Source organism: Lampris incognitus, chromosome 6, assembly GCF_029633865.1.
Source record: "Lampris incognitus isolate fLamInc1 chromosome 6, fLamInc1.hap2, whole genome shotgun sequence".
Classification (NCBI taxonomy): domain Eukaryota; kingdom Metazoa; phylum Chordata; class Actinopteri; order Lampriformes; family Lampridae; genus Lampris; species Lampris incognitus.
Genome location: NC_079216.1, coordinates 24,355,222 through 24,380,497, shown reverse-complemented (window position 1 = coordinate 24,380,497; position 25,276 = coordinate 24,355,222). Strand labels below are relative to the sequence as shown.

The window sequence follows — 25,276 nt, the reverse complement described above, 5'->3', positions numbered from 1 at the left end:
ACACATAGGGGATACATGAGAAAAGAACAACAAGCCCGTTTGTTTGTTAAAATCAGCGAAGGTTTGTTGTGTTGTAATGAGCAATTGCTGCAGTTGCCCAACACACGTTTTTTCAACGTCCTACGCTGTGGTAAAAGCTTGCTAAACGGCTCTTACGATGAAAAAAAAAGCAAAACGTTCGTGGGATATGCAATGAGAACATTCACAGACATGTTAGTGGGATATTGTTAAGTGGGTTTTTTTTAGGGATTGGATCGGATTTGATCTGCGGTGATGCTAATAACACTTAAAGTTATACAGGCTGCATCTTCGTAGTAGTCGCCTATTCATTGTTAGTGCAAGATTCCTTTATTGTGCAAATATTGATGTCCTTCTGTTGCCGGTCAGAAACGAGACTTGTTTGATGGGGCCTCCTCATCCTGATCAATTTAGTTCCCGTTTTTAAGGCAACGATCTCCCGAACCACTGACGGCGCTGTTCCCCCAGCTGTTAGTTACACGACGAGGACCAGATGGCGTTCTGTAACTTTACCCCGGCAGCCGCTTTCACATCCGGGTGGCCTTGCACTTCAGTCGCTCCCCTGCGGTCTCGACCGGGGTCTGCAGACAGCCCCCGAACCCCGACCGCCGCCGGGCGCTCCAGGGACCCGACAAACGCTCCCTCGCCGTCGCACATGTCACGCGTTCTGCCGATGGTGCACGGCACCACGCGCTCCCCGTCGGTGCGATACCTTCGTACTGATGTAGCATCGCATGCTAATGTTAGCTAACAACATCAATTTGCCCTACTCCACCCCCTTCCAGCCTGCGTGAGACGCCGATCGTGAAAAAGGGGTGGCTGTCAAATCACCTACTGATCGGTAACGTCGGAATACCGGAGGGATTTGCCTCGTCTGTCGCTTTTGACAAAAACCCAGCAACATAGTAAGCCCCCTCCACCTCCTCCATCATCTGCGTTTTCCGACTCCGGGCCCATAAGCACAGCGAGGGGGGGTCTAACCCGGGACATATCGAGTCACAGCCTCCCGGTCTTTGCATTTGTGGCCTTTAGGCTCAGTTTTAATTAAATTTACATTAAGCTAACAAACGAGCGTTTGTTGTCTACCTCAACACCCCACTGCCTCCCCTCCCTCGTCGGTTAGCCTCGCTGCTACACCGTCTCTGGTTCCGCCAACAACCTCTGGAGCCCCGCGGCTCTGCTGCTCTGGACAATCGGAGCAATTAACGCTGCTTAGCGGCTTACTTGCAGTCGCGTACCCCGGCAGACTTTAGCAAATAAGCTCAATCTTTTCTGTCTATTTGGGGGAGTCGGTTCGCCTGAGGCACGCGAGTCTGCCTTGCTCGTTGGATCTGACAGACGGGGCAAATATCTCGTTATCGAAAGCGGCGGTCATTCTGCCGTGATCCGCCGGTTTTCACGCACAAGGAATCTTGCCGACCCGCACCCCCCTTCATCCTTCACAGCAGCCGAGCCCGGATCTCGCCATGCCTGGTCCAGCGGCCGGCAGCAAGTCCCGGGTGTACGCAGACGTGAACACATTGAAGAGCCGGGAATACTGGGACTACGAAGCGCACGTACCCAGCTGGAGGTGAGGAAACCCGGGCGACATGGGAATGATGATGAGGAAGATAATCATAGGGAGTGTTACAGAATAGCAGTAATATATCGCGATATCTGCTCGCATAACGCAGAAACACCACGTTCGAGAATCCAGCAGAGGTTCACCACGTTGAACTAATTGGTAACGGATTGGAAAAGTGTCGTGTCGCACCAAAACTAGTTTTCAGATTCAAATTCCCTCAGATATTTCAGACCTCATTTTGTGGAAAATTTTAGGCAACAGATTCTTGCTATCCTAAATGTAAACAACCTAATTGTGTATCACGACATGACAACTGAACTTAATATCATTGAAATATGATAAAGGTTAATGAGTAATTATTGCCCATTCCTATCTTAAAATAAACCAGAGTGTCCATGTAGTACATTATGTTACTTCCTGTAACAGGACCTGAGAAGTGCAGAATCAGATGTCCAAGTCCAGGCCTAAACATATTTTCTTTAGTGTGGTACTTTTACTGCATGTGTGTTGTATACAACCCCAACAAATAGTGGCTTCTTGTGTGTGTGTGTGTGTGTGTGTGTGTGTGTGTGTGTGTGTGTGAAACTACATTGTGCATGTTGAGGGTATGATCGCTGTACTATGTCAGAAGGTTTAGGGTTAGCTCTGGTAGCTTTTCAATAGAAATCAGATTCCCGTTATTTGACAAGTACAATACATTTGCTGGAATTTGCTGTGGCCAAGAGAGCGTATTTACAAGTCATATAGCAACACAAGTCATTGCTGACAGACATCGTACAAGTGCAAAAGGAACTCTTCATTTGTATGATAATGATTTGGATTAGATCGATGAAATTATTCTCTTTCACACAATCCCCTCAGCAACCAGGAGGACTACCAGCTGGTTCGTAAACTGGGCAGAGGGAAGTACAGCGAAGTGTTTGAAGCCATTAACATCACCAACAATGAGAAGGTGGTGGTCAAGATACTCAAGGTGAGCACCTCAAATGTAACGCTTTGATGAGGAAAATGTGGATAGTGTGTTGTTATGTCTCAGCAGAACAACGTGGCACCGTATGAACTGTCTGTTTGCTCCACTCTGCCTTGACACCGCTGGTGAAATAGCCAAACTAGCATCTCAGAGGGCTTTCTGAAACTGATTCCTATTTCTACTAAGTCGTAATGAATAAGTAGTGTCATTCCTAAAATTGTTACCATTGTCACTGTGAAATGTTGTATCTTCAAACAGAAAACTGCCCTCTAATCAGATTGACAGATCTAAGTATATACCGCTGACAGGTGCAATGGATTTCATGGGCTTTGGGATGTGTGTTAGGCAACATAAAGGACTATTGTCTGTTGAAGTTTGGATGGGGGAAATGAGTTAGAAGGATGTCATTTAAAAGTAATGGTGATAGAAGTCCCCCCCCAACAAAAGTCAATCCTTTTCTCAATTACACTAACGCCTAATTCTTACGTTTTGACAATCCTGCCATTTGCTTTGCATTACTTCTGCTTTCCATTCTTCTTTATAAGCTTTTTGAACGTGGGTGGGTACTTCATGCATTGGCTAAGATATGGGCTCATTGTCTGTCCACCTTCTCCTCTCCACCAGCTGACATGGAGATGGCTAAGATTGACAGACTCCTGCTGAAGGGAGCAGGAATAGCAGGGCTTGCAGAATCAGCAGAATTCATCAGGGTCATGAGAGTAGATGCAATCGGAAATTTAATGCAGACAAAGTCTGCCTTTCACTTCTTGGTGTGTTTATCGCTTCTCACAACCTATTTCATCTTCTGCGGTTGTTCTTCTTGTCATTTTTTTCCCCAAATGATGAACCAGCCAGTCAAAAAGAAGAAGATTAAACGAGAAATCAAGATCCTAGAGAACCTACGAGGAGGGACCAACATCATCCGCCTGGTGGACACAGTCAAAGACCCTGTGGTAGGCTCTCCTATGGTCCTGATGGAGTTTTCAGTGGTTTTTATGGCACTTCTGTCCTGTGTATCGCGACACTTGGTACCCTTGATGACAGTTATGAATCGAAGGAGAGGGGATGGCATGGAGCAGTCAGAGTTGAACTCTTAACATTGGAAGTACATGCTGTGTACTTTTGTCCATTGAGCCCCACAAACCCCCCCCCCCAAAAAAAAAAAAACTAACAAAAAAACCCCCCCAAAAAAACCCAATAAAGTTTCAAGATTTGTGTGCGCTCACTGTTTATTGGTCAAAATCAAAGTTAGATGTGGCTTGTATCACCTGCATGTCTCCATTTGGTATCCCTACTCCTCCAGGACTGGGTACAGCTCATTGTATCTGATTGGAATTACAAAGTCCAAATAATAGATGATTTAGTTTTTGCCTGTGATAATCACTGTTTCATAGTAATCAGGACAATTATTGATTATGATTTATCTGCCTTTTGTAAACTAATTTGTGTGTCTTGTGAAACATCAGCTTGTGAGCCTTTCAAAAAAACTGGAATGTTTCACTTGAATAATTATTCCTTTGTGCTTCACTCATACACAAACAATGGTTCCTTTTTGACTTGCCATCAAATGTGTGTGTGATATATAGATCATGTCTGGATGATGCAGCAGTTTAGTTTGTACGGGGATTTAAAATGTGCTGTCACTGGCAGAAGGACTCTCATATGACGTAATCACATACAGTGGGCATAGGGACTGAATGTGATTATTGACTGGTGATGTTTGAATCATTTGCTTGACAAACACAGTAATCATTTTCATGTTACCTTGGCAAATAAATTAATCGTGTAGAACAAAAACAGGGGTCCCAAACAGAGGATTACAATTATTTTCTAAATTCCAGAGGATCTTTTCTTGTCACGGTGCTGCGGGGGCTATACCTGTCTATGTGGCAGTGTGTTGGAGGGATTCCAGGGGCAGTGTGGGTGTTTTGAGGGCTGCTCACTGCACACTGGCATCCATTCACTGTCAGTGGGCCGGTTGAGGGAGGAGGTTTCCTTCAAATAATAGGAACAGCTGAAGAATGAGGTTGTCAAATGTGGAAAATAAAAGCCTGTTCTTAATAAAGGAAAATAAGTGAATCTTTTGGCTGAATCAAAGCTGAATTCACCCCTGCTCTTGCTTTCAATGGTGATTTAGTCTGATTGTTTACTGATTTCAATTCTTTGACCCCCCCCCCCCATTCCTTATCTTTCTGTGGTGGCTATACAGTCCAGAACTCCAGCACTTGTCTTTGAATGCATCAATAACACAGACTTCAAGGTACAATAATCACTTTTCTTCTGCATGCTTTTTAGCGTCTCGTCCGAGAGGTCATATATAATATATTTTGCTTTCATTTGATGTCCCACCCTCTATCTGTTCCATATTGGTGGTCCTTGTAAGCTTTTGGTCTTGTATAATTATGGAAATAAAGTTTCAGCAATTTTTGTCTTTAACAATCTCGATCATGTTCTATTCATGTGATAACAATATGCATTGGCGTATACAAGCTTATATATTCTTTCCCTTCTTTGCAGGAGTTATACCAGAGGTTGACAGATTTCGATATCCGTTTCTACATGTATGAACTACTGAAGGTGAGACCGCTTTTTAGATAGTAGTGAACCTAAAGGGGCTATGTGTAGTATTTTGGCTTGGTAATATGACTTGGAGGGCGGCATGGTGGCACAGTGGTTAGCGCGGTCGCCTCACAGCAAGAAGGTCCTGGGTTTGAGCTCCGGGGTAGTCCAACTTTGGGGGTCATCCTCTGTGTGGAGTTTGCATGGTCTCCCCGTGTCTGCGTGGGTTTCCTCTGGGGGTTCCGGTTTCCTCCCACAGTCCAAAGACATGTAGGTCAGGTGAATCGGCTGTACTAAATTGTCCCTAGGTGTGAATGTGTGTGTGTGTGTGTGTGTGTGTGTGTGTGTGTGTGTGTGTGTGTGTGTGTGTGTGTGTGTGTGTGTGTGTGTCTCTGTTGGCTGGCTGGCTGGCCAGCCCTGTGATGGCCTGGCGGCCTGTCCAGGGTGTCTCCCCGCCTGCCGCCCAATGACTGCTGGGATAGGCTCCAGCATCCCCGCGACCCTGCGTAAGGATAAGTGGTTTGGATAATGGATGAATATGACTTGAAAATATCAGTGAGGTAGCGGAGTCATAATGATTGTAAGAAAGTAATCCTCCGCCACCATACACACACGTACTGCAGATTTCTACATTCAAAAATTCAGGAGCAAAGCTAGCTGAGTGGTTTTTATGGCTCGCTCACCCTTGCAGTCCACAGCAAACTGTGCAGGGATTTTAGACAAACAGATACCTACTGAAGGCATTCCAGAATAGCAGATATTGGCAAATGTGCTTGGTATCCACTAACTGCATGCTGGATTGATTTGCTGTTGCACATATCACTGAATGATAGAAGTCAGTGTTCAGGCAGAAGTTACATATAGCCCCTTTAACCTGTTTTCAGTTTTAATCTTGTCCCTTAAAGCAATTCCCTACTGTGACGGGAGATATTTATAATAAGTTGGATATCAAACGTGTAAATCTTTTTTGCGTGGGCCAGAAGGGATTGCATAAATCATGAAAGTAAATTATAGTGTATTGTAGGAACGTACCCATAGCCATCTTATATAAAAGTGACTTTCAAGCTAAAGATGAGAATGAGTGCATGACTGTTTTAGTAATTCAATTTGAACATCTGGATCAAATTCACGTTTTTTTCTTAACCAGTCTTTCTTTTGATAGATTGTGGTTTTCAGTGGTGTGATAAGGTTCTGACTTGATGCAATCGTGTATGTGCATGTATGTCTGTCTCTGGCATTGTGTGTGTGTGTGTGTGTGTGTGTGTGTGTGTGTGTGTGTGTGTGTGTGTGTGTGTGTGTGTGTGTGTGTGTGTGTGTGTGTGTGTCTGTGTCCTGGTTGGGGTGGGGGGGTCCTAGGCGCTGGACTATTGCCATAGTATGGGGATCATGCACCGTGATGTCAAACCGCACAATGTGATGATTGACCACCAGATGAGAAAGGTGGGTGGCGCTCTTTGTCTCCATCAACTCTTTGACACCAGTATGGCAGTGTACTAATACAGTGGGTCTTATATTTATCCCCCTCACTATCTTTCTACCCATTTTAGTTTTCTCTGAGTGTAAGGATTTCCTAATAAACTAAATTGAAGAGAAGAGCCATGTGGCTGATGCATGTTCCTGTGCGTGTCTGCTTGGTCCAAGAATGATTCCCTTTGTTCCATTTTGAACATTCATTTTAACTGTAGACATGAGACAATGATGAATTGCATCCAAGTAATGAATAGTATCCACATATCACCAAATAAAATATACTTTCCAATGCAGCCTAATCAACACAGTCAGAAAACTGCGAGACTCCACTCTTCCACTCAATATCCCAAAATACACTAACAAGTGGCCACTAACGTAGTGAAACTATTCCCCCTTCTTAAAGCGACAGGCACCATTAGGCCTACACACCACCACAATATAAATATAATGAAAGTATAAAGATACACAGAGTGAAACATCAATACTAAATATTCAAATTACTAAATATTAACTATAGGGAGACATTTGGCTCCTACATTACCAGCCTCTAAAGTTCTGATAATGCTAGAGCTTAGAACGATCCGCCATTACAAAAATGAACAGGCATTTGTATTGTCAAACATTCAATGTTCCAAACATAACAGAAAGAAGCGCTTAGTAGGCACATTAATTGTCCATAATTTTGCCGGTCAGGTTGGCATGTTCATTTTCTGAAAGAATGTAGAGAAATAGACAGAGAGGAAGAGAGCCAGGGGTTACCAGTACATGGCTCATTGTAGGGGATCAGTCTTTACCACTGTCCCGTTCTGATTCCATAAGGAGACATCTTTGTGATGGGTCTGTCCAATATGTTGATGATTGCTTCCACTTCACATAAGACTGTGTTGAGGCTTTCTTCATCAAGGATTTGTTCTCTCACAGTGGAATTCAGCACCTTCCTCACTGATTTTATCAACCTCTCCCACACTCCACCATGATGAGAAGCTGTGGGAGGGTTAGATGTCAATTTAATCCCATGCTGATGAAACAAATGCTGAAAATCTGAGATGTTCCAGTCAGCAATGGCTGCTTTTAGGTCATGATTGGCTCCAACAAAGTTTTTCCCATTGTCTGAGTGAATCTCTTTCACTTTTCCTTTCCATGCTATGAAGCGATGGATTGCTTTTATGCATGAGTCCATGTCCAGTGATGAGGCAAGCTCAATCTGAACTGCACGAACAGCTAAACAAGTGAATATAACACTATCTCTTTGTGAAGCTTCTTCTTCATTTCACCTCAAATGGTCAGAAATCCACTGCAACTTTGGTGAAGGGTGGAGCATCTGGCATTACTCGTTCTTGTGGAAGATCAGCCATTAGTTGTTTCTCATGTAAGCGACATGTCACTTACTTTTGAAAGGACCTTTCAAATAGCTGTGTTGGCACCAGGGATCCAAAATCTCTGTTGCAATTCTGAGAACATATGATTGCGGCCTCCATGTCCAGTTTCCTTGTTGATCTGCCAGAGGACTAAATCAACAATGTGAAAGTCTCTAGACAAGATGACAGGCTGCTTACAATTTTTTGGCATAGCTGCCCAACATAGTAGCCTTCCACCAATTTGCAACAGACTATCTTGAAACACAGGGTTTAGCTTATACAAATGGCTACCGTGCTTCACATTCTGTCCCTTGAGTAGAGCTAAAATCTTATCAGAGAACTTCTCTTTCTGACAGAATTTGATAATGTCAAGCTCTGCATCGTCAAGGTCTTCTACTGAAATGCATGTATGCTTGAAGCTTGGTTTAAAACTGTCAATCTCCCTTTGAATCAGCTGAACATATTGACTGTTGTCTAGGCTGTCTCACTCACTGGCTGCACACAACTCTTTACGTTTTCAACAGAGCCCCAAAAGTAAGGCTTTAAGCTTCAAGAACCAGGCCACAATTCGTTTCAGCTTTGTCCATGATGAGAAATGGTTGATCAGTCTCTTGAATGGAGTTGTATTTTTTTCCACCTTTATGGAATTTACTGTTGACTCTTTTGATCTCAGGATCATCTAATATTATTTCTGTATTGCTCACTGGAATCTTTGGCCAGCACTCAACTCGACTGCAAAGGAAATCTGGACCAAACACCCAAGTTGTGTTCTTCATGAAATCTTCCACTCTTTGCCTTCTTGAGGCACAGTTACTGGATTCTTATCGGTGCTCACGTGTCTCCACTGTTCCACTTCAGAGTCTTTCAGAATAGCTGAAACTCTGTTCGCTAAAAATGTATGGAAACGCGTGGTCTCATTCTGGAGATACTTGAGTACCACTGTACTGTCAGTCCAAAAGATTGACTCTGCAAGATCCAGTTGTAGCTCCCTTCTCAGCACACCATCCATTTTTGCAGCTACCGCAGCAGTAGTCAGCTCCATACAGGGAATGGTAGGTTGCCTAAGGGGCGCCACTCTGGATTTGCCCATCATAAACGCACAATGTGTCTTGTTATTCATGTTCCGCACCAGAAGGTAACTGACTGAGCCATATGCATCTTCACTAGCACTGGCAAAGTGATGCAATTGCTCAAATGTATGATCGCCGAACCCTCCAGGTTTAAGACATCTTGGATCTGAGAAGTGTTCCAAAGCAGGAAGACCAACTAACCATTCAGACCACCGTTTCTTGATGTGCTCTGGTAGGTCATCATTCCATCTGATCTTCAGTCTGCATAAGTCTCGCAGAATCTTCTTTTCCGGCAAAACAATGGGTGTCAGTATGCCTAATGGGTCATAAACTGAACCAACAACTGAAAGAAGTCCTCTTCTTGTAAAAGGGCGATCTCTGATGGTGATCTTAAATTCAAATGTGTCAGACTCAACACACCAGTTGAGAGCAAGGGCTCTTTCCAGAAGAAGTTCATCCTGGTCAAGATCTTTTTTTTTCTTTTTTTTCCCCATCTCTCCTTGCAGTTCAGACTTTGGAATGGAGTCAAGTACTTTCCAGCTGTTGCTCATCCATTTTGTTAAGCTGGAACCCTCCTTTGTCACAGATTTTGATGAGATCCTGACACATTGATATAGCTGCTTCATCTGTAGCAACAGATTTCAGGCAGTCATCCATGTAGTAATAATAATAAATCAAACTTATATTTGATTTTCTAACACTCAAAGTCACTTTACAATAAACGGGGTGAAACAAGACAACAGATAAACATAACACAGATATACAGAAGTCTTTGGGCTACGAGAGGGAGAAGCGGCAGCCACACACGACGCCAGCAGTACTCTCCGACTTCAGCAGATACAAAAGGGCAAGAACAACAACAAAAAAACAACAGCACTGTGGATGTTGATTTTCTGTAGGGGTTTACTCCTGTAGCCTATTCCTCTCCCGAGGTATCCACCAGGCAGTGGCACTATTTAACCCATAGCTGGGGGCTGGTTTGTGGGCATCAGGGAATATCCACACACTGGTGGGCCTGCATACCACACATCTAGGGGCCAGACCTGCTCCGAGTCCCTTGTAGTTCAGCAAGGGTCCCAGGTGTACCCAGTTACCGTGTGTTGCCACGAGGAGGCACTATGTAGGGCTTGCTGTTGGAGAGGCTATATACTGGCAGGGAGAGACTTACGTACTCAGCTCTCCTGTTTGCATTTTTGCTAGCCAGCGGTGAAGGTTGAGAGTGAGACGTGGCAGCACAGAACACTACATCAACACACTAGACACTTCACAACAACCCTGCTTCTTACGCAAGAATGTCAGACACACAATTATTGAATTATTATTTGTTATTATTGAATTAATATAATATAATATTGATCTTAATTAATATTAATTCCTCTGTGGCGTTTGCATGTTCTCCCCGTGTCTGCGTGGGTTTCCTCCACGTGCTCCGGTTTCCTCCCGCAGTCCAAAGACATGTAGGTCAGGTGAATCGGACTTACTAAATTGTCCCTAGGTGTGAATGTGTTGGCCCTGGGATGGACTGGTGGCCTGTGCTGGGTGTTTTCACCGCCTTCCGCCCAATGACTGCTGGGATAGGCGCCAGTATCCCGCAACCTTGATTAGGATAAGTGGCTTGGAAAATGGATGGATCTGTTTACATTAGCATCGTCTTCCATTAGCCTCTCAAGCTGATTTGCTTGGTTGGTTAGATGACCTAGTTTAGCCTTTCTAGGTTGGGTTAACCTGTGCAGTTTATCCTCGACAGCCTTCTCTGTCATTTTTCACCTTTCTTTTTTGACAAGCTTGCCCCACAAAACCTTGTTCCATAATGACACATCACTTTTAAATGATTTCCAGTCTAGCAATGCTAAATTTTCACTGCTTACCGTACCTCTTTCCTTAGCTCTGCAGTGCATGAGTGATCTTCATGAGAGAGTTTCTTTGTATTTCGCCGAAGCCATCGGCACTTTCACAAGCCTTGCATCTGTCCCAATATTCCCCTTTTTCACGCGTTGCAGGAGGTTTTCTGACTAAATGTAAGGATTTTCTGATAAACTAAATCGAAGAGAAGAGTCATGTGGCTGATGTGTGTTCCTGAGCGTGTCTGCTTGGTCCAAGAATGATTCCCTTTGCTCCATTTCGAATGTTTATTTTAACTGTAGACATGAGACCGCGATGAATTGCATCCAAGTGATGAATAGTATCCACACATCACCAAATAAAATATACTTTCCGATGCAGCCTAATCAACACGGTCAGAAAACTGCGAGACTCCACTCTCCCACTCAATATCCCAAAATACACTAACAAGTGCCTACCAACATAGTGAAACTATTCTCCCGTTCTTAAAGCGACAGGCACCATTAGGCCTACACACCACCACAATACGAATATAATGAAAGTAGTATAAAGATACACAGAGTGTAACTCATAAACATCAACACTAAATATTCAGATTACTAAATAATACTAAATATGGACTGTCAGGAGACATTTGGCTCCTACACCGAGTTTCAATACAGTTCATCCTCCTCTCTTCTGCTCTATTCATGCATCTGCTTCTGTACCTGCAGAGCTTATTGAGAACTGATGTTGGGTCATAGTTGGTAGTGCTTGTTAGTCAACTGTGCTGGAATATTTGATCTAAATTGGATTACTGTGATGGATTTGGATACAGTGGGGAATAATGCTTTACTAGTAACATTTTAATGCTGCGCTATCCACTGAACTAAAGGGAAGTATATTTACTATTCCATCACATTATACCCAGAAGCTGACTTCCCAACTTGACCAGGTGAGAGCAGCACATGTACATGAGAATGAATTCATTGGAGTAGGGAAAACTGAACTGGTGTTTATAGAGATTAAATGAATCCTGTATCAAAAATCACCAAATAAAACTGCGAGATTGTCTTCATCATGTGTTTTCATAGCTGCGTCTCATAGACTGGGGTTTAGCAGAGTTCTACCACCCCGCTCAAGAGTACAATGTCAGAGTGGCTTCACGATACTTCAAAGGCCCTGAACTCCTAGTGGACTACCAGGTAACACATGCAGAGGTGCAACACTTGGCATACTTCAAGGAAAATCTGCTATTTTTCAAGCGAAGTCCTGTTTTCCTATCATTAGGACTCAGTTGAGTGATGGGTTGCAGAAACTTTTAAATTGATTCTGTATTGAGCAAGTTTGCATCAGCTGACTGTTGCGCACCAAGCTGCAATGTAATCCTTTGCCAAATAACGTCTACAAAAATAGCTCTTTTTAGGTCATGACAGATTCAGAATATTATGAGAGGAGTCTAGAGAAACCTCGGGGGTCATCCTCTGTGTGGAGTTTGCATGTTCTCCCTGTGTCTGCGTGGGTTTCCTCCAGGTGTTCTGGTTTCCTTCCACAGTCGAAAGAGATGTAAGTCAGGTGAATCGGCCGTACTAAATTGTCCCTAGGTGTAAATGTGTATGTGTGTCGGCCCTGTGATGACCTGGCGGCCTGTCCAGGGTGTCTTACCGCCTGCTGACCAATGACTTCTGGGATAGGCTCCAGCATCCCGCGACCCTGAGTAAGGATAAGCGGTTTGGATAATGGTTGGATGGAGTCTAGAGAAACTTAGCCACGGTAGCAATCCATTTCTAACTCAGAGCAAAAGTCTCACTCTGTAGTCCCATGAGGAGTGACTTGTTGCAGGAAGACAACAGTGGAAACATGAGAATTCAAGAAAAGTCCAAAAAAGAAAATGTAAAAAAGGACTGTCACGGTGCCGACTGTCTATACTGGGATTGTCTTTTCAGATTGGAAGTTTTTTTAGGTACTTCTCAAAACATTGAGTCTGTTGATTCCAAAACGGAGCTTTTTTAGTGGATGTTATGTGGTGAGCTGTCTTACCCAGAGGACTTGCAGCTTGGTGTGCATAAATACCCGAGTTTCCTTCAACTACTCAACTGAGTAACAAGTTTTTCTGTTTGAAATAAAAAAATAGTGATCCCTGCACTTGGATTTATACATGTAGTTAGGGCTGCACAATATATCGAAAATTTACCTTCATCGCGATATCAACATGTGTGATATATGTGTCGCAAAAGACTGCCTGAACTGCGATAAATGGTATATGCAGTTTGTGTTGACTCTGGTGCCCCCTTCTGGAAAAAAGGTGGTAGTGTCACTTGGTTTATTCCGCCTCAGTAACAACAAAATATAATGTAAAAAATAAAATTCTAACATTAGTTACTCTGCAAAACTGGTAACACATCAGTTTTAAATTGAGACTGTTACATAATCATTTACTCCTAGTAGCTGCTATATTTAAATAGGCTCCTAGTAGCATAAACTCCTAGTCGCTGCTATATTTAAATAGGCCTAGATGTTGTGTTAAAGTGATGAAGATACTGTGTTGCCATGCAACCAAGTTGGTGGTATTTGCTCATTGTCAATATAGCGGCTTTATCCAGGTGCATTTTTTTTTCAACAAAACCATGTTGCTGGAATGGAAATAATGCATTTCATTTTTTTATTCAGCGTGCATAGGCTGTTCATTGTCTGGGGTCTATGTTAGCTGCAAACCTAAAGCAGAAAGACATTAAAACTGTATACTTCAATATTTGTTTATTGATCGCGAGTCATATCGTCATTACAATATTCACCAACGTTATCGCATATCACATGTTTTCCTCATATCGTGCAGCCCTACATGCAGTTAGGAGATGCTCTTGCTATCAGTCCCTTCCTGCTCATGCAACCATTTGCTGTGACACACATTCATGCTTACTCCACAAGCTTTTTGTCACATTTCAGATTTTCTTATACAAAATATTCTGATTTTTTTTGTCTGTGTGTGCGTCCCTGCATGTTTTGCAGATGTATGATTACAGTCTAGACATGTGGAGCTTGGGCTGTATGCTGGCCAGTATGATATTTCAGAAAGAGCCTTTCTTCCATGGACAAGACAACTATGACCAGGTATGTGTCTGTAGCTTTCTCTGTCTCACACGCACACACACACACACACACACACACACACTTCTACTGAGAAACAAATAATGGGATATTTGTATCAGATACTGTCATTTTAAAGCAATTAATGATTTGAATAAAATAATTATTTTTATATTAAGACTGAATAATTACCAAAGAGTAAATCTCATTTATTTAAAACGTTTCTTTTGGGAAAACACACCAGCACTGACTATCACACAAGAAACAGTTTTCATTCTAGTCTTTCCTTTTTTTCCCCCAGCTGGTGCGGATCGCCAAGGTTCTTGGAACCGATGAGCTGTTCGGCTACCTGCGTAAATACCACATTGAACTGGACCCACGCTTTAAAGACCTACTGGGACAGTGAGTTAACACTAAGGCCAGAAAGCAAGCGATGTGTGTGTCCTTCACATTCAGTGTGTCCATAGTTACATAGTTGAGAGACACTTGTTGCTTACAGCATACAAACTACAAGTTAACAGGAAGCTGCATAGTTTAGGTAATAGGAAAACTATCCCTCAACCTGAAGGACCGGGTTCAAGCCTCCCATGACTGCAAGTCTCTGCCATGCTTAAGGGTCCTTATAAAGAACACTTGATCCTCTTCCAGTTTCAGGAGCACCATTCCATTGCTCACTCTGTCCCCTGACTCCCTTGTCCTGTAGAGTCTCATGAAAAAGAGAAAATAATGTTGTGATGTTTTTATTTTCACTCTGATCATTTTTATTCACCACCATTTGAATAATAACTCCATATGCTGCTTGAAAAATGTTAAGGCGGGACACAATAGCATGTTTCGTAATCATTATTGTTGAATATGTCCCGGAAACATGTTTAGACTACGGCCTCTTTCAACAGGCAGAGCAGGAAGCGTTGGGAGCAGTTTGTGCAGACAGAGAACCAACACTTGGTGAGTCCTGAAGCCCTTGACCTGCTGGACAAGCTGCTACGCTACGACCACCAGCAGAGACTGACAGCCACAGAAGCCATGGAGCACCCTTACTTCTGTAAGAATAAACAGTCCTGCATGTGGAAACAATCCACTCACCCACAATTTTACACACACGGGCAAATACATACACATATTTGAGCTTAATTGCTGTAGGTTGCTGCTGAGAACGTAGAGATTGCATTCCCTTTTAGAAACACACAAATATAGGGGCATGTGCTTAAGGCAGGAGTATTCTCACTCCTGGGGCCAAATGTGTAAACTGTGCCCACACACGAAAACTGTACTTATGCCAATTCCCACGCAAGTTTCCGAAAGTATTAAAATCCACGGGTGGTGAGAATCTGCGTACCAGTGCACATCTTTCACACCATGCGTACCGTATATGCAGTCTTTCAAATCCGATTAGTGTGATTTTGCGAGTTGGCAAAAAGGAATAATAAATGTGAAATTGGGTGAAATTGTATTTAGAGCTTTTTCCTTTCACTACGTTGTGTTAGGATGTAATCTATCATTTAAAAAACCTTCACTATGATTACAAAGTGATGCATGACTGGATACCAACCTTTTTTTCTTTCTTTTTTTTTTGGACAAGCCTTAATTTTGTTCTACAGTGGTACTTGAAAGTTTGTGAACCCTTTAGAATTTTCTATATTTCTGCATAAATATGACCTAAAACATCATCAGATTTTCACCCAAGTCCTAAAAGTAGATAAAGAGAACCCAATTAAACAAACGAGACAGCAGCATTATACTTGGTCATTTATTTATTGAGGAACATGATCCAATATTACATATCTGTGAGTGGCAAAAGTAATGTGAAACTTTGCTTTCAATATCTGGTGTGACCCCCCCGCGTGCAGCAATAACTGCAACTAAACGTTTCTGGTAACTGTTGATCAGTCCTGTACATCAGCTTGGAGGAGATTTAGCCCATTCCTCTCTACAGAACAGCTTCAACTCTGGGATGTTGGTGGGTTTCCTCACATGACCTGCTGCTTCAGGTCCTTCCACAACATTTCGATTGGATTCAGGTCAGGACTTTGACTTGGCCATTCCAAAACATTAACTTTATTCTTCTTTAACCATTCTTTGGTAGAACAACTTGTGTGCTTAGGGTCGTTGTCTTGCTACATGACCCACGTTCTCTTGAGATTCAGTTCACGGACAGACGTCCTGACATTTTCCTTAAGAATTTGCTGGTATAATTCAGAATTCATTGTTCCATCAATGATGGCAAGCCATCCTGGCCCAGATGCAACAAAACAGACCCAAACCATGATACTACCACCACCATGTTTCACAGATGGGATAAGGTTCCTATGCTGGAATGCAGTGTTTTCCTTTCTCCAAACCTAACGCTTCTCATTTAAACCAAAAAGTTCTATTTTGGTCTCATCCGTCCACAAACATTTTTCCAATAGCCTTCTGGCTTGTCCACGTGATCTTTAGCAAACTGCAGATGGGCAGCATTGTTCTTTTTGGAGAGCAGTGGCTTTCTCCTTGCAACCCTGCCATGCGCACTATTGTTGTTCAGTGTTCTCCTGATGGTGGACTCATGAACATTAGCCAATGTGAGAGAGGACAGATTTCTACACCTAAATATACACAAAGTTTTACACATTTGACCTCTGGTCTACAGCAGCCGTGTGTTCCTTCATTTGTGTGTCTCTAAAGCCTGAAGAGAAATGCTCAGTTTCATCAATGCTACTGTATAACATCATGTATATGTATGTATATGTATGTATGTATCAGGGAAAGCATCTTAACTGTGTCCTTCGTGTGTCACTGCAACCTGTTGCATCTTTTTATGCGTCAACTCTATTTATTTTTACATATGTGTAGAAACTTAGAGAGCTTTTTCTAAATATATAAGCTTTCAAACAATTGTCATTTTTTTCTTTATTCATTATTATTGCAAAAATATGCAGAAGGGTCTGAATGCAGCAGTGATATTCTGAGGGTTAAGCAGTCACACATATTTCTATGTACGTGCGAGTGTCAATTTGTGGATTTGGCTTAAAGTGGCAGCAGGTAACTTTTCTGCTTTAAAATATTAAATTAATTTTGGTTCGATAGTGTGGTTGCTATGGGAGAACAGCAATTGGTGTTCAGATCAGTTCCCTAGAAGCTTGGTTTTTGCTACACGTTTTGTCTGCCACTGAGCAGAAACCTCCCAGGAAATATAAGGATTGCTTAATGGCATCCTTATATTTCCTTTACTTGTCTGCAAACAAATGGGCTCTTTGTCTGCAGTAGTCTGTTGAGCTGTGGCTTGTAAATGAATGCATGTCTCTTCTTGCTACTTCATTAATGAAAGAAAAACACAACCCTCAGTTGTCTGTGTGACAGTTGACCTAAAAGATGGTGTTAAAATCCAATTTTGGGGCAGTTGAAGGTGTACTTGATATTATTGCTTTTCAAGTATAATTCATATTCAGAATGGTTTGACTTCATATATTATGTAATCTGTGATATTTAGAAAGTAAACAGTCTTTTTTGGACTGTCTCCACCTACTCACATTTTGAAAAAGGATAAAAGGGGTAGAGGACAGTGACGGAGGTGTCCATGTATAAAGGATATAAAGGGATGTAGATGTAGAAGACAGTGATGGAGGTGTCCATGTATAAAGGATATAAAGGGATGTAGATGTAGAGGATAGTGATAGTGGTGTCCATGTATAAGGGATATAAAGGGGTGTAGATGTAGAGGACAGTGATGGAGGTGTCCATGCATATAGCATATAAAGGGGTGTAGATGTCCTGATACCACTTTTTCACTTCTGATGCCGATACCACAGCTTTGGCTATATGCCGACACCGAAATCAATCTGATATTTAGTTTTTCTATTTAACAAGTAATAATAATAATAATGATAATAATAATAAATACATGGAAGTACTTTGCTCATGGTGGCCAATTACCCAACTAAAAACATCTCACTCAACTGGAGAACAACAATACTTCCCAGTATGTAGTCCACATCAACAGTTGGTTGTGGTCTGTCAGCCTTTATACAGTGAAAGACTGCCACCCATTTTAACTTTGTTTGACAGAGTATTGCAGTGTGTACAGTAAACTAAATCAATACCTTCAAGCAGTATTAAAATGGGATCTCTGAAAGGAGCGGAGCCATCAGCTACGGTCCATTCCACCCCCATCTCAAATGTTAACTTGATGAGCGAGCAAGTGTTTAGCGGTCGTAGGCTCGCGGGACTGTGTTTATGCACGCGGGGCAGAAATGTTCCCCCACGAGGGTGCTTTTCCGCTCACAGATGCTGTTCTCTGTGATTGCATCACGTGTACACACCTCGTTTTTATATGCATGGGTTTTGAGACTTACTTAACCACAATATGGCTACTGCTGTTGTCCTCACTCGACACGCTGCACCACTTTACCGGATGCCGCTTACCACAGGAAGTGCCACGGGAAGAAAAAAAAAGGCAATATACAAGCATTTTGGTGATGGTTTAAGCTAGATTTTCCCATTGTTGTATCGGATAGGTATTGGATCATATTTTTTCTCCCCTCCAATATCCAATCCAGTGTTCTGGGCCAATATTGGCCCGGTACCGATGCCGTGCATGGGATCGGGACATCCCTATTAAGAGGCGTAGCTGTAGAAGACGGTGATGGCGGTGTGGGTTTGACTCGAGATGTCAGTGTTAGTGTTGTAGGAGCACATGTCATCTCAGCCTCTCAACAGTCTACCCAGAGAGTTGAGGTAGTTAATGCCGGCGTGTCACCTTCATATGCACTTACCTCACATGCTGGTGGTCTAACATGCTGGTGAGTCTAAAGAAAACATGATCAACCCCCTCCAATATTCCTGCATAATACAGGGAGCTCTACCTACTTTGTGTCATACCAACATGCTTCAGCTCAAAAAATGTAAAAAATTAATGAATGAATGAATGAAAGAAAGAAAGTTTGGTGCTCTTTACAAAGAGCATAGATGGTCTGACAAACAGCAACGGGTTGGCCTAGATCAAGTTATAATCACATCCTGATCTAAAAATTTTCATTAACCGACCTTTGCATTTACTGCTGTACAGAAAAGAAGGTATTTCTGTGGGTCTGCACTAATGCTGAGGAAAAGTCTTCTTATAAATGGTAATTTTACCTGGTGATTGTTGATGTAACAAATAAACAAATGCTGCAGACAGTGATTTTAGCTTTAACTGAGGCAAATCTTTGCATGTCAGTCCTGGCAAGATGGAAGTCTCTCAGAGGAAAGTGGCTCAAGTTACATCCACACCTTCGTTTATCCTTCGGTATAGCAAAACAAGTGTCACTGCCTCAAAGCGTTCTCATAAACAGCGTTAATATGTTCGAAATGTGTCTTGGCAAGACTACACAACAAGTCGCATCCTGCCAATCAAGTCTCACATAATGACCTCTGACCCAACTCGTCTGAGGATTCCCCGCTAGTAACATAAGAGAAAATATATTTTAACACAAGGGAAAATATATATTAACATAAGAGAATATATATATTAAAGCAAGAAAATATATATTAACATGAGAGAAAATATATAAACACAAGAGAAAATATATATTAACACGAGAGAAAATATATATTAACGAGAAGATATATTAACAAGAATATATATGCATGATAAAATGTATATTAACACGAGATAAATATATATGAACATACGAGAAAATATATATTAACATAAGAGAAGATATATATTAACATAAGAGAAGATGTATATTAACATAAGAGAAAATATATTAATGTGAGAGAAATTACGGTGCTTCCGGAAAGTATTCACACCCCTTCACTTTCCCCACATTTTGTTATGTTAAAGCCTTATTCCAAAATGGATTAAATTCCTTTTTTTTCTCATCAATCTACATACAATACCCCATAATGACAAAGCGAAAAAGGTTTTGTAGAAATTTTTGCAAATTTATTAAAAATAAAAAACTGAAATATTACATGTCCATAAGTATTCACACCCTTTACTCAGTATTTGGTTGAGGCACCCTTGGCAGCGATTACAGCCTTAAGTCTTCTTGGGTATGAAGCTACAAGCTTGGCACACCTATATTTGGGGTATTTCTCCCATTCTTCTCTGCAGATCCTCTCGAGCTCTGTAAGGTTAGATGGGGCGCGTCACTGCACAGCCATTTGCAGGTCTTTCCAGAGATGTTCAATGGGGTTCAAGTCTGGGCCACTCAAGGACATTCACTGATTTGTCCCGAAGCCACTCCTTCGTTGTCTTGGCTGTGTGCTTAGGGTCATTGTTGTGTTGAAAGGTAAACCTTCGCCCCCGTCTGAGGTCCTGAGCGCTCTGGAGCAGGTTTTCATCAAGGATCTCTCTGTACTTTGCTCCATTCATCTTTCCCTCGATCCTGACTAGTCTCCCTGTTCCTGCTGCTTAAGAACATCCCCACAGCATGATGCTGCCACCACCATGCTTCACTGTAGGGACGGTATTAGCAAGGTGATGAGAGGTGCCTGGTTTCCTCCAGACGTGACGTTTGGCATTCAGGCCAAAGAGTTCAATCTTGGTTTCATCAGACCAGAGAATCTTGTTTCTCATGGTCTGAAAGTCCTTTAGGTACTTTCTGGCAAACTCCAAGCAGGCTGTCATGTGCCTTTTACTGAGCAGAGGCTTCCGTCTGGCCACTCTACCATAAAGGCCTGATTGGTGGAGTGCTGCAGAGATGGTTGTCCTCTGGAAGGTTCTCCCATCTCCACAGAGAATTGCTGGAGCTCTGTCAGAGTGACCATCGGGTTCTTGGTCACCTCCCTGACCAAGACCCTTCTCCCCCGATTGCTGAGTTTGGCTGGGCGGCTAGCTCTAGAAAGAGTCCTGGTGGATCCAAACTTCTTCCATTTATGAATGATGGAGACCACTGTGCTCTTTGGGACCTTCAAATCTGTAGAAATGTTTTTGTACCCTTCCCCAGATCTGTGCCTCGATACAATCCTGTCTCGGAGGTCCACAGACAATTCCTTTGATTTCATGGCTTGGTTTCTGCTCTGACATGCACTGTCAACAGTGGGACCTTTATATAGACAGGTGTGTGCCTTTCCAAATCATGTCCAATCAATTGAATTTACTACAGGTGGACTCCAATCAAGATGTAGCAACATCTCAAGGATGATCAGTGGAAACAGGATGAACCTGAGCTCAATTTTGAGTGTCATAGCAAAGGGTGTGAATACTTATGTACATGCAATATTTCAGTTTTTTATTTTTAATAAATTTGCAAAAACTTCTACAAAACCTTTTTCACTTTGTCATTATGGGGTATTGTGTGTTGATTGATGAGAAAAAAAAGGAATTTAATCCATTTTGGAATAAGGCTGTAACATAACAAAATGTGGGGAAAGTGAAGGGGTGTGAATACTTTCCGGATGCACTGTATATATGAACATGAGAGAAAATATATATTAACATATGAGAAAATATATATAAACACGAGAGAAAATATATATTAATGTAATAGAAAATATATATTAACACGAGAAAATATATATTAATGTAAGAGAAAATATATATTAACACGAGAAAATATATATTAACACGAGAGAAAATATATATTAACATAAGGGAAGATATATATTATCACAAGAGAAAATATATATTAACACAAGAGAAAATATATATTAACATGAGAGAAAATATAAATATATATATTAATATATATATTATATATATTATATTAAAATATATTAACATAAGAGAAGATGAAGAGAAGATGTATATTAACATAAGAGAAAATATATATTGACATAAGAGAAAATATATATTGACGCGAGAGAAAATATATACATTAACATAAAAGAAAATATATATTGACGGGAGAGAAAATATATATATATTAACACGAGTGAAAATATATATTAACATAAGAGAAAAAAATATATATGAGCTCAACAAAAACACAAAAAGTTAAACAAAAAATGTATCCAAATAAATGTGTTCCCATTGCGTGGAGTGTCCTTCTAAAGAACCTACACTCACCGGCCACTTTATTAGGCACACCTGTCCAACTGCTCGTTAATGCAAATTTCTAATCAGCCAATCACATGGCAGCAACTCAATGCATTTAGGCATGTAGACATGGTCAAGACGATCTGCTGCAGTTCAAACCGAGCATCAGAATGGGGAAGAAAGTGGATTTAAGTGACTTTGAACGTGGCATGGTTGTTGGTGCCAGACGGGCTGGTCTGAGTATTTCAGAAACTGCTGATCTACTGGGATTTTCACGCACAGCCATCTCTAGGGTTTACAGAGAATGGTCCGAAAAAGAGAAAATATCCAGTGAGCGGCAGTTCTGTGGGCGAAAATACCTTGTTGATGCCAGAGGTCAGAGGAGAATGGCCAGACTGGTTCGACCTGATAGAAAGGCAACAGTAACTCAAATAACCACTCATTACAACCGAGGTATGCAGAAGAGCATCTCTGAACGCACAACACGTCGAACCTTGAGGCAGATGGGCTACAGCAGCAGAAGACCACACCGGGTGCCATTCCTGTCAGCTAAGAACAGGAAACTGAGGCTACAATTCGCACAGGCTCACCAAAATTGGACAATAGAAGAATGGAAAAACGTTGCCTGGTCTGATGAGTCTCGATTTCTGCTGCGACATTAGGATGGTAGGGTCAGAATTTGGCGTCAACAACATGAAAGCATGGATCCATCCTGCCTTGATCAACGGTTCAGGCTGGTGGTGGTGGTATAATGGTGTGGGGGATATTTTCTTGGCACACTTTGGGCCCCTTAGTACGAATTGAGCATCGTGTCAACGCCACAGCCTACCTGAGTATTGTTGCTGACCATGTCCATCCCTTTATGACCACAGTGTTCCCATCTTCTGATGGCTACTAACGCGCCATGTCATAAAGCTCGAATCATCTCAGACTGGTTTCTTGAACATGACAATGAGTTCACTGTACTCAAATGGCCTCCACAGTCACCAGATCTCAATCCAATAGAGCACCTTTGGGATGTGGTGGACCGGGAGATTCGCATCATGGATGTGCAGCCGACAAATCTGCAGCAACTGCGTGATGCTATCATGTCAATATGGACCAAACTCTCTGAGGAATGTTCCAGTACCTTGTTGAATCTATGCCACAAAGGATTAAGGCAGTTCTGAAGGCAAAAGGGGGTCCAACCCGGTACTAGCAAGGTGTACCTAATAAAGTGGCCAGTGAGTGTACATTTGAATTAAAAATGAACCTTGGTGGAATTTAAATGGCTTTAAAATGGGAAAGGCAGGAAGTGTGTTGGAACCTGCCATTGGTTTTTTTTTTTTTTTTTACTTGGACTTGGTTTTGATTGACCTGGATTTGGTGCCTGTCTACTCCTTGTTTGTTTTTTTTTTTATATGTATAAAATGTGTTACGTGGTGTGTCTTAACTATGTTGTGAGTTGCTGCTGTCTTAGTCGCGTCCCTTGTAAATGAGATGTTTTACCTTGTTAAATAATGGTTATATGATTTAAAGAATCATGGTGTTTAGATGTTTCATAAAAGGCATATTGCTTGGGTGTTCGGGTGGCGTGACAGTCTCTGTCGCCTACCAATACGAGGATCGCCGGTTCAAATCCCCGTGTTACCTCCGGCTTTGTCGGGCATCCCTACAGACACAGTTGGCCGTGTCTGCGGGTGGGAAGCCGGATGTGGGTATGTGTCCTGGTCACTGCACTAGCATCTCCTCTGGTCAGTTGGGGCACCTGTTCAGGGGGGAGGGGGAACTGGGGAGAATAGCGTGATCCTCCCACGCGCTACGTCCCCTGGTGAAATTCCTCACTGTCAGGTGAAAAGAAGCGGCTGGCATGTATTGGAGGAGGCATGTGGTAGTCTGCAGCCCTCCCCAGATCAGCAGAGGGGCTGGAGCAGCGACTGGGACGGCTTGGAACAGTGGGGTAATAAAAGGGAGGAAATTTAAAAAAAGGAAAAGGGCATATTGCTTTTAAGACTGAGTCTAAAGTACGTTTTATTTTCACATCAGCGTGGCCAGATGTTCCTTACTGTCTTGTCCCTACAGCTGCCTCAGACATACATGGAGGATCACATGTGGACACATGGAGCATCACATGTGGACACACATGGAGGATCACATGTGGACACACATGGAGCATCACATGTGGAAATCTACACATGCTAACAGGGTTTCATTATTCACTTGCTTTTTATTTTATTTTTTTGGACTTCTGTCTGTCATTTTCTCATTGTCCTGTCTCCCCCCTCTTTGTTGTCATCTCCTCTCACCCATTTCCCTGATATCTCCTTCCTCCTCCTCTCTGCAGATCCAGTGGTGAAGGAGAAGTGTCTGTCAAACTCGGACAATAACATGGTTTCCAGTGGCAACACCACAGCCCGATGAAACACAGGTGATGTGTTGTATAGAACTCTAGCGTTGTGTTTACTGTTGTTATAGTTCTATATTTCGCAACCTGAACAGGAGATTCTGTTTCCGTAACACTCGTCACAGCAGAATGTGTAACCCCCTATTACTTCACAAGCGCACAACTCACTGTGAAAGTCCAGCACCTGCCCTCGAAAACTATACAGTGTCTTGGACAATCAGTTAATCAGTTAGCTTACATGATTTTTCTAATCTCTCTCTCTCTCTCTCTCTCTCTCTCTCTCTCTCTCTCTCTCTCTCTCTCTCTCTCTCTATCACTCACACACTCACACACACACACACACACACACACACACACACACACACACACACGCGCGCGCACACACACTCACTCACTCACTCACTCACTCACTCACACACTCACATACAGTGGGAAGAAGGATGTTTGTTACCTCAACTCTGTACCCGGTGTGACAGTAACTTTGACAAGTGTACAGTTGACAGTGGATCAAAGTTGCGCTGACCAGTTACACACTCACAGATATGTGCTTATGCACACACACACACACACACACATACACACACACACCTGCAGACACTTATACATACACCCTCCTTCTCTGTACCAGTCTGTGATCGGCTCGTCCTGGTCCCTCATCAAGCAGCCTGACCAGTGAGCAGGAAGCTGTCTTCTCTCTGCCCACCCGTCCCAACTCCGTCTCATGTAGGTCAACAGAAAAGCTTCTCCTCAAGACAGTGTCCTTCTCTCAACCCCCTCTCTCCTCTGCCTGCCCCAACCCACCTTTGCTTCCCCGTCTATAAACCCTCTGCTCCTTGTTTGAATCAGCATGGAGAATGAACAGGAGCGCGCCCAACCCTCCCCCGGCTCCTCTCCTCCTCAAGCCATCTCTCCATCCGTCCGTCTGTCTGTCCTGTACTGTGTGAGCGCACCCCATCCCACCCCGAACAGACAGACAGACATCTTAACACTACTCCAGTTTTGAAAGTGGCATGGTGGACTCTCTAGATAGAATG

The 25,276-nt window shown here is 42.5% G+C and overlaps 1 protein-coding gene across 2 annotated transcripts; it reads left to right on the top strand.

Annotated features, from left to right (window-relative positions):
* The first annotated feature begins 566 nt into the window (after positions 1-566).
* Positions 567-25,276, top strand: csnk2a2b (casein kinase 2, alpha prime polypeptide b). Of its 2 annotated transcripts, none has more exons than XM_056281405.1 (12): positions 567-1,588; positions 2,444-2,555; positions 3,404-3,505; positions 4,762-4,812; positions 5,070-5,129; positions 6,468-6,551; positions 11,925-12,035; positions 13,840-13,941; positions 14,219-14,319; positions 14,814-14,962; positions 24,183-24,266; positions 24,672-25,276. In XM_056281405.1, exons 1-11 carry the CDS (start codon positions 1,485-1,487, stop codon positions 24,257-24,259), a joined length of 1,053 nt encoding a protein of 350 aa, XP_056137380.1. In that variant the 5' UTR covers positions 567-1,484; the 3' UTR covers positions 24,260-24,266; positions 24,672-25,276. The 2 variants fall into 2 exon arrangements, with proteins under 2 accessions (XP_056137380.1, XP_056137379.1); XM_056281404.1 differs by having other exon boundaries at positions 11,925-12,050.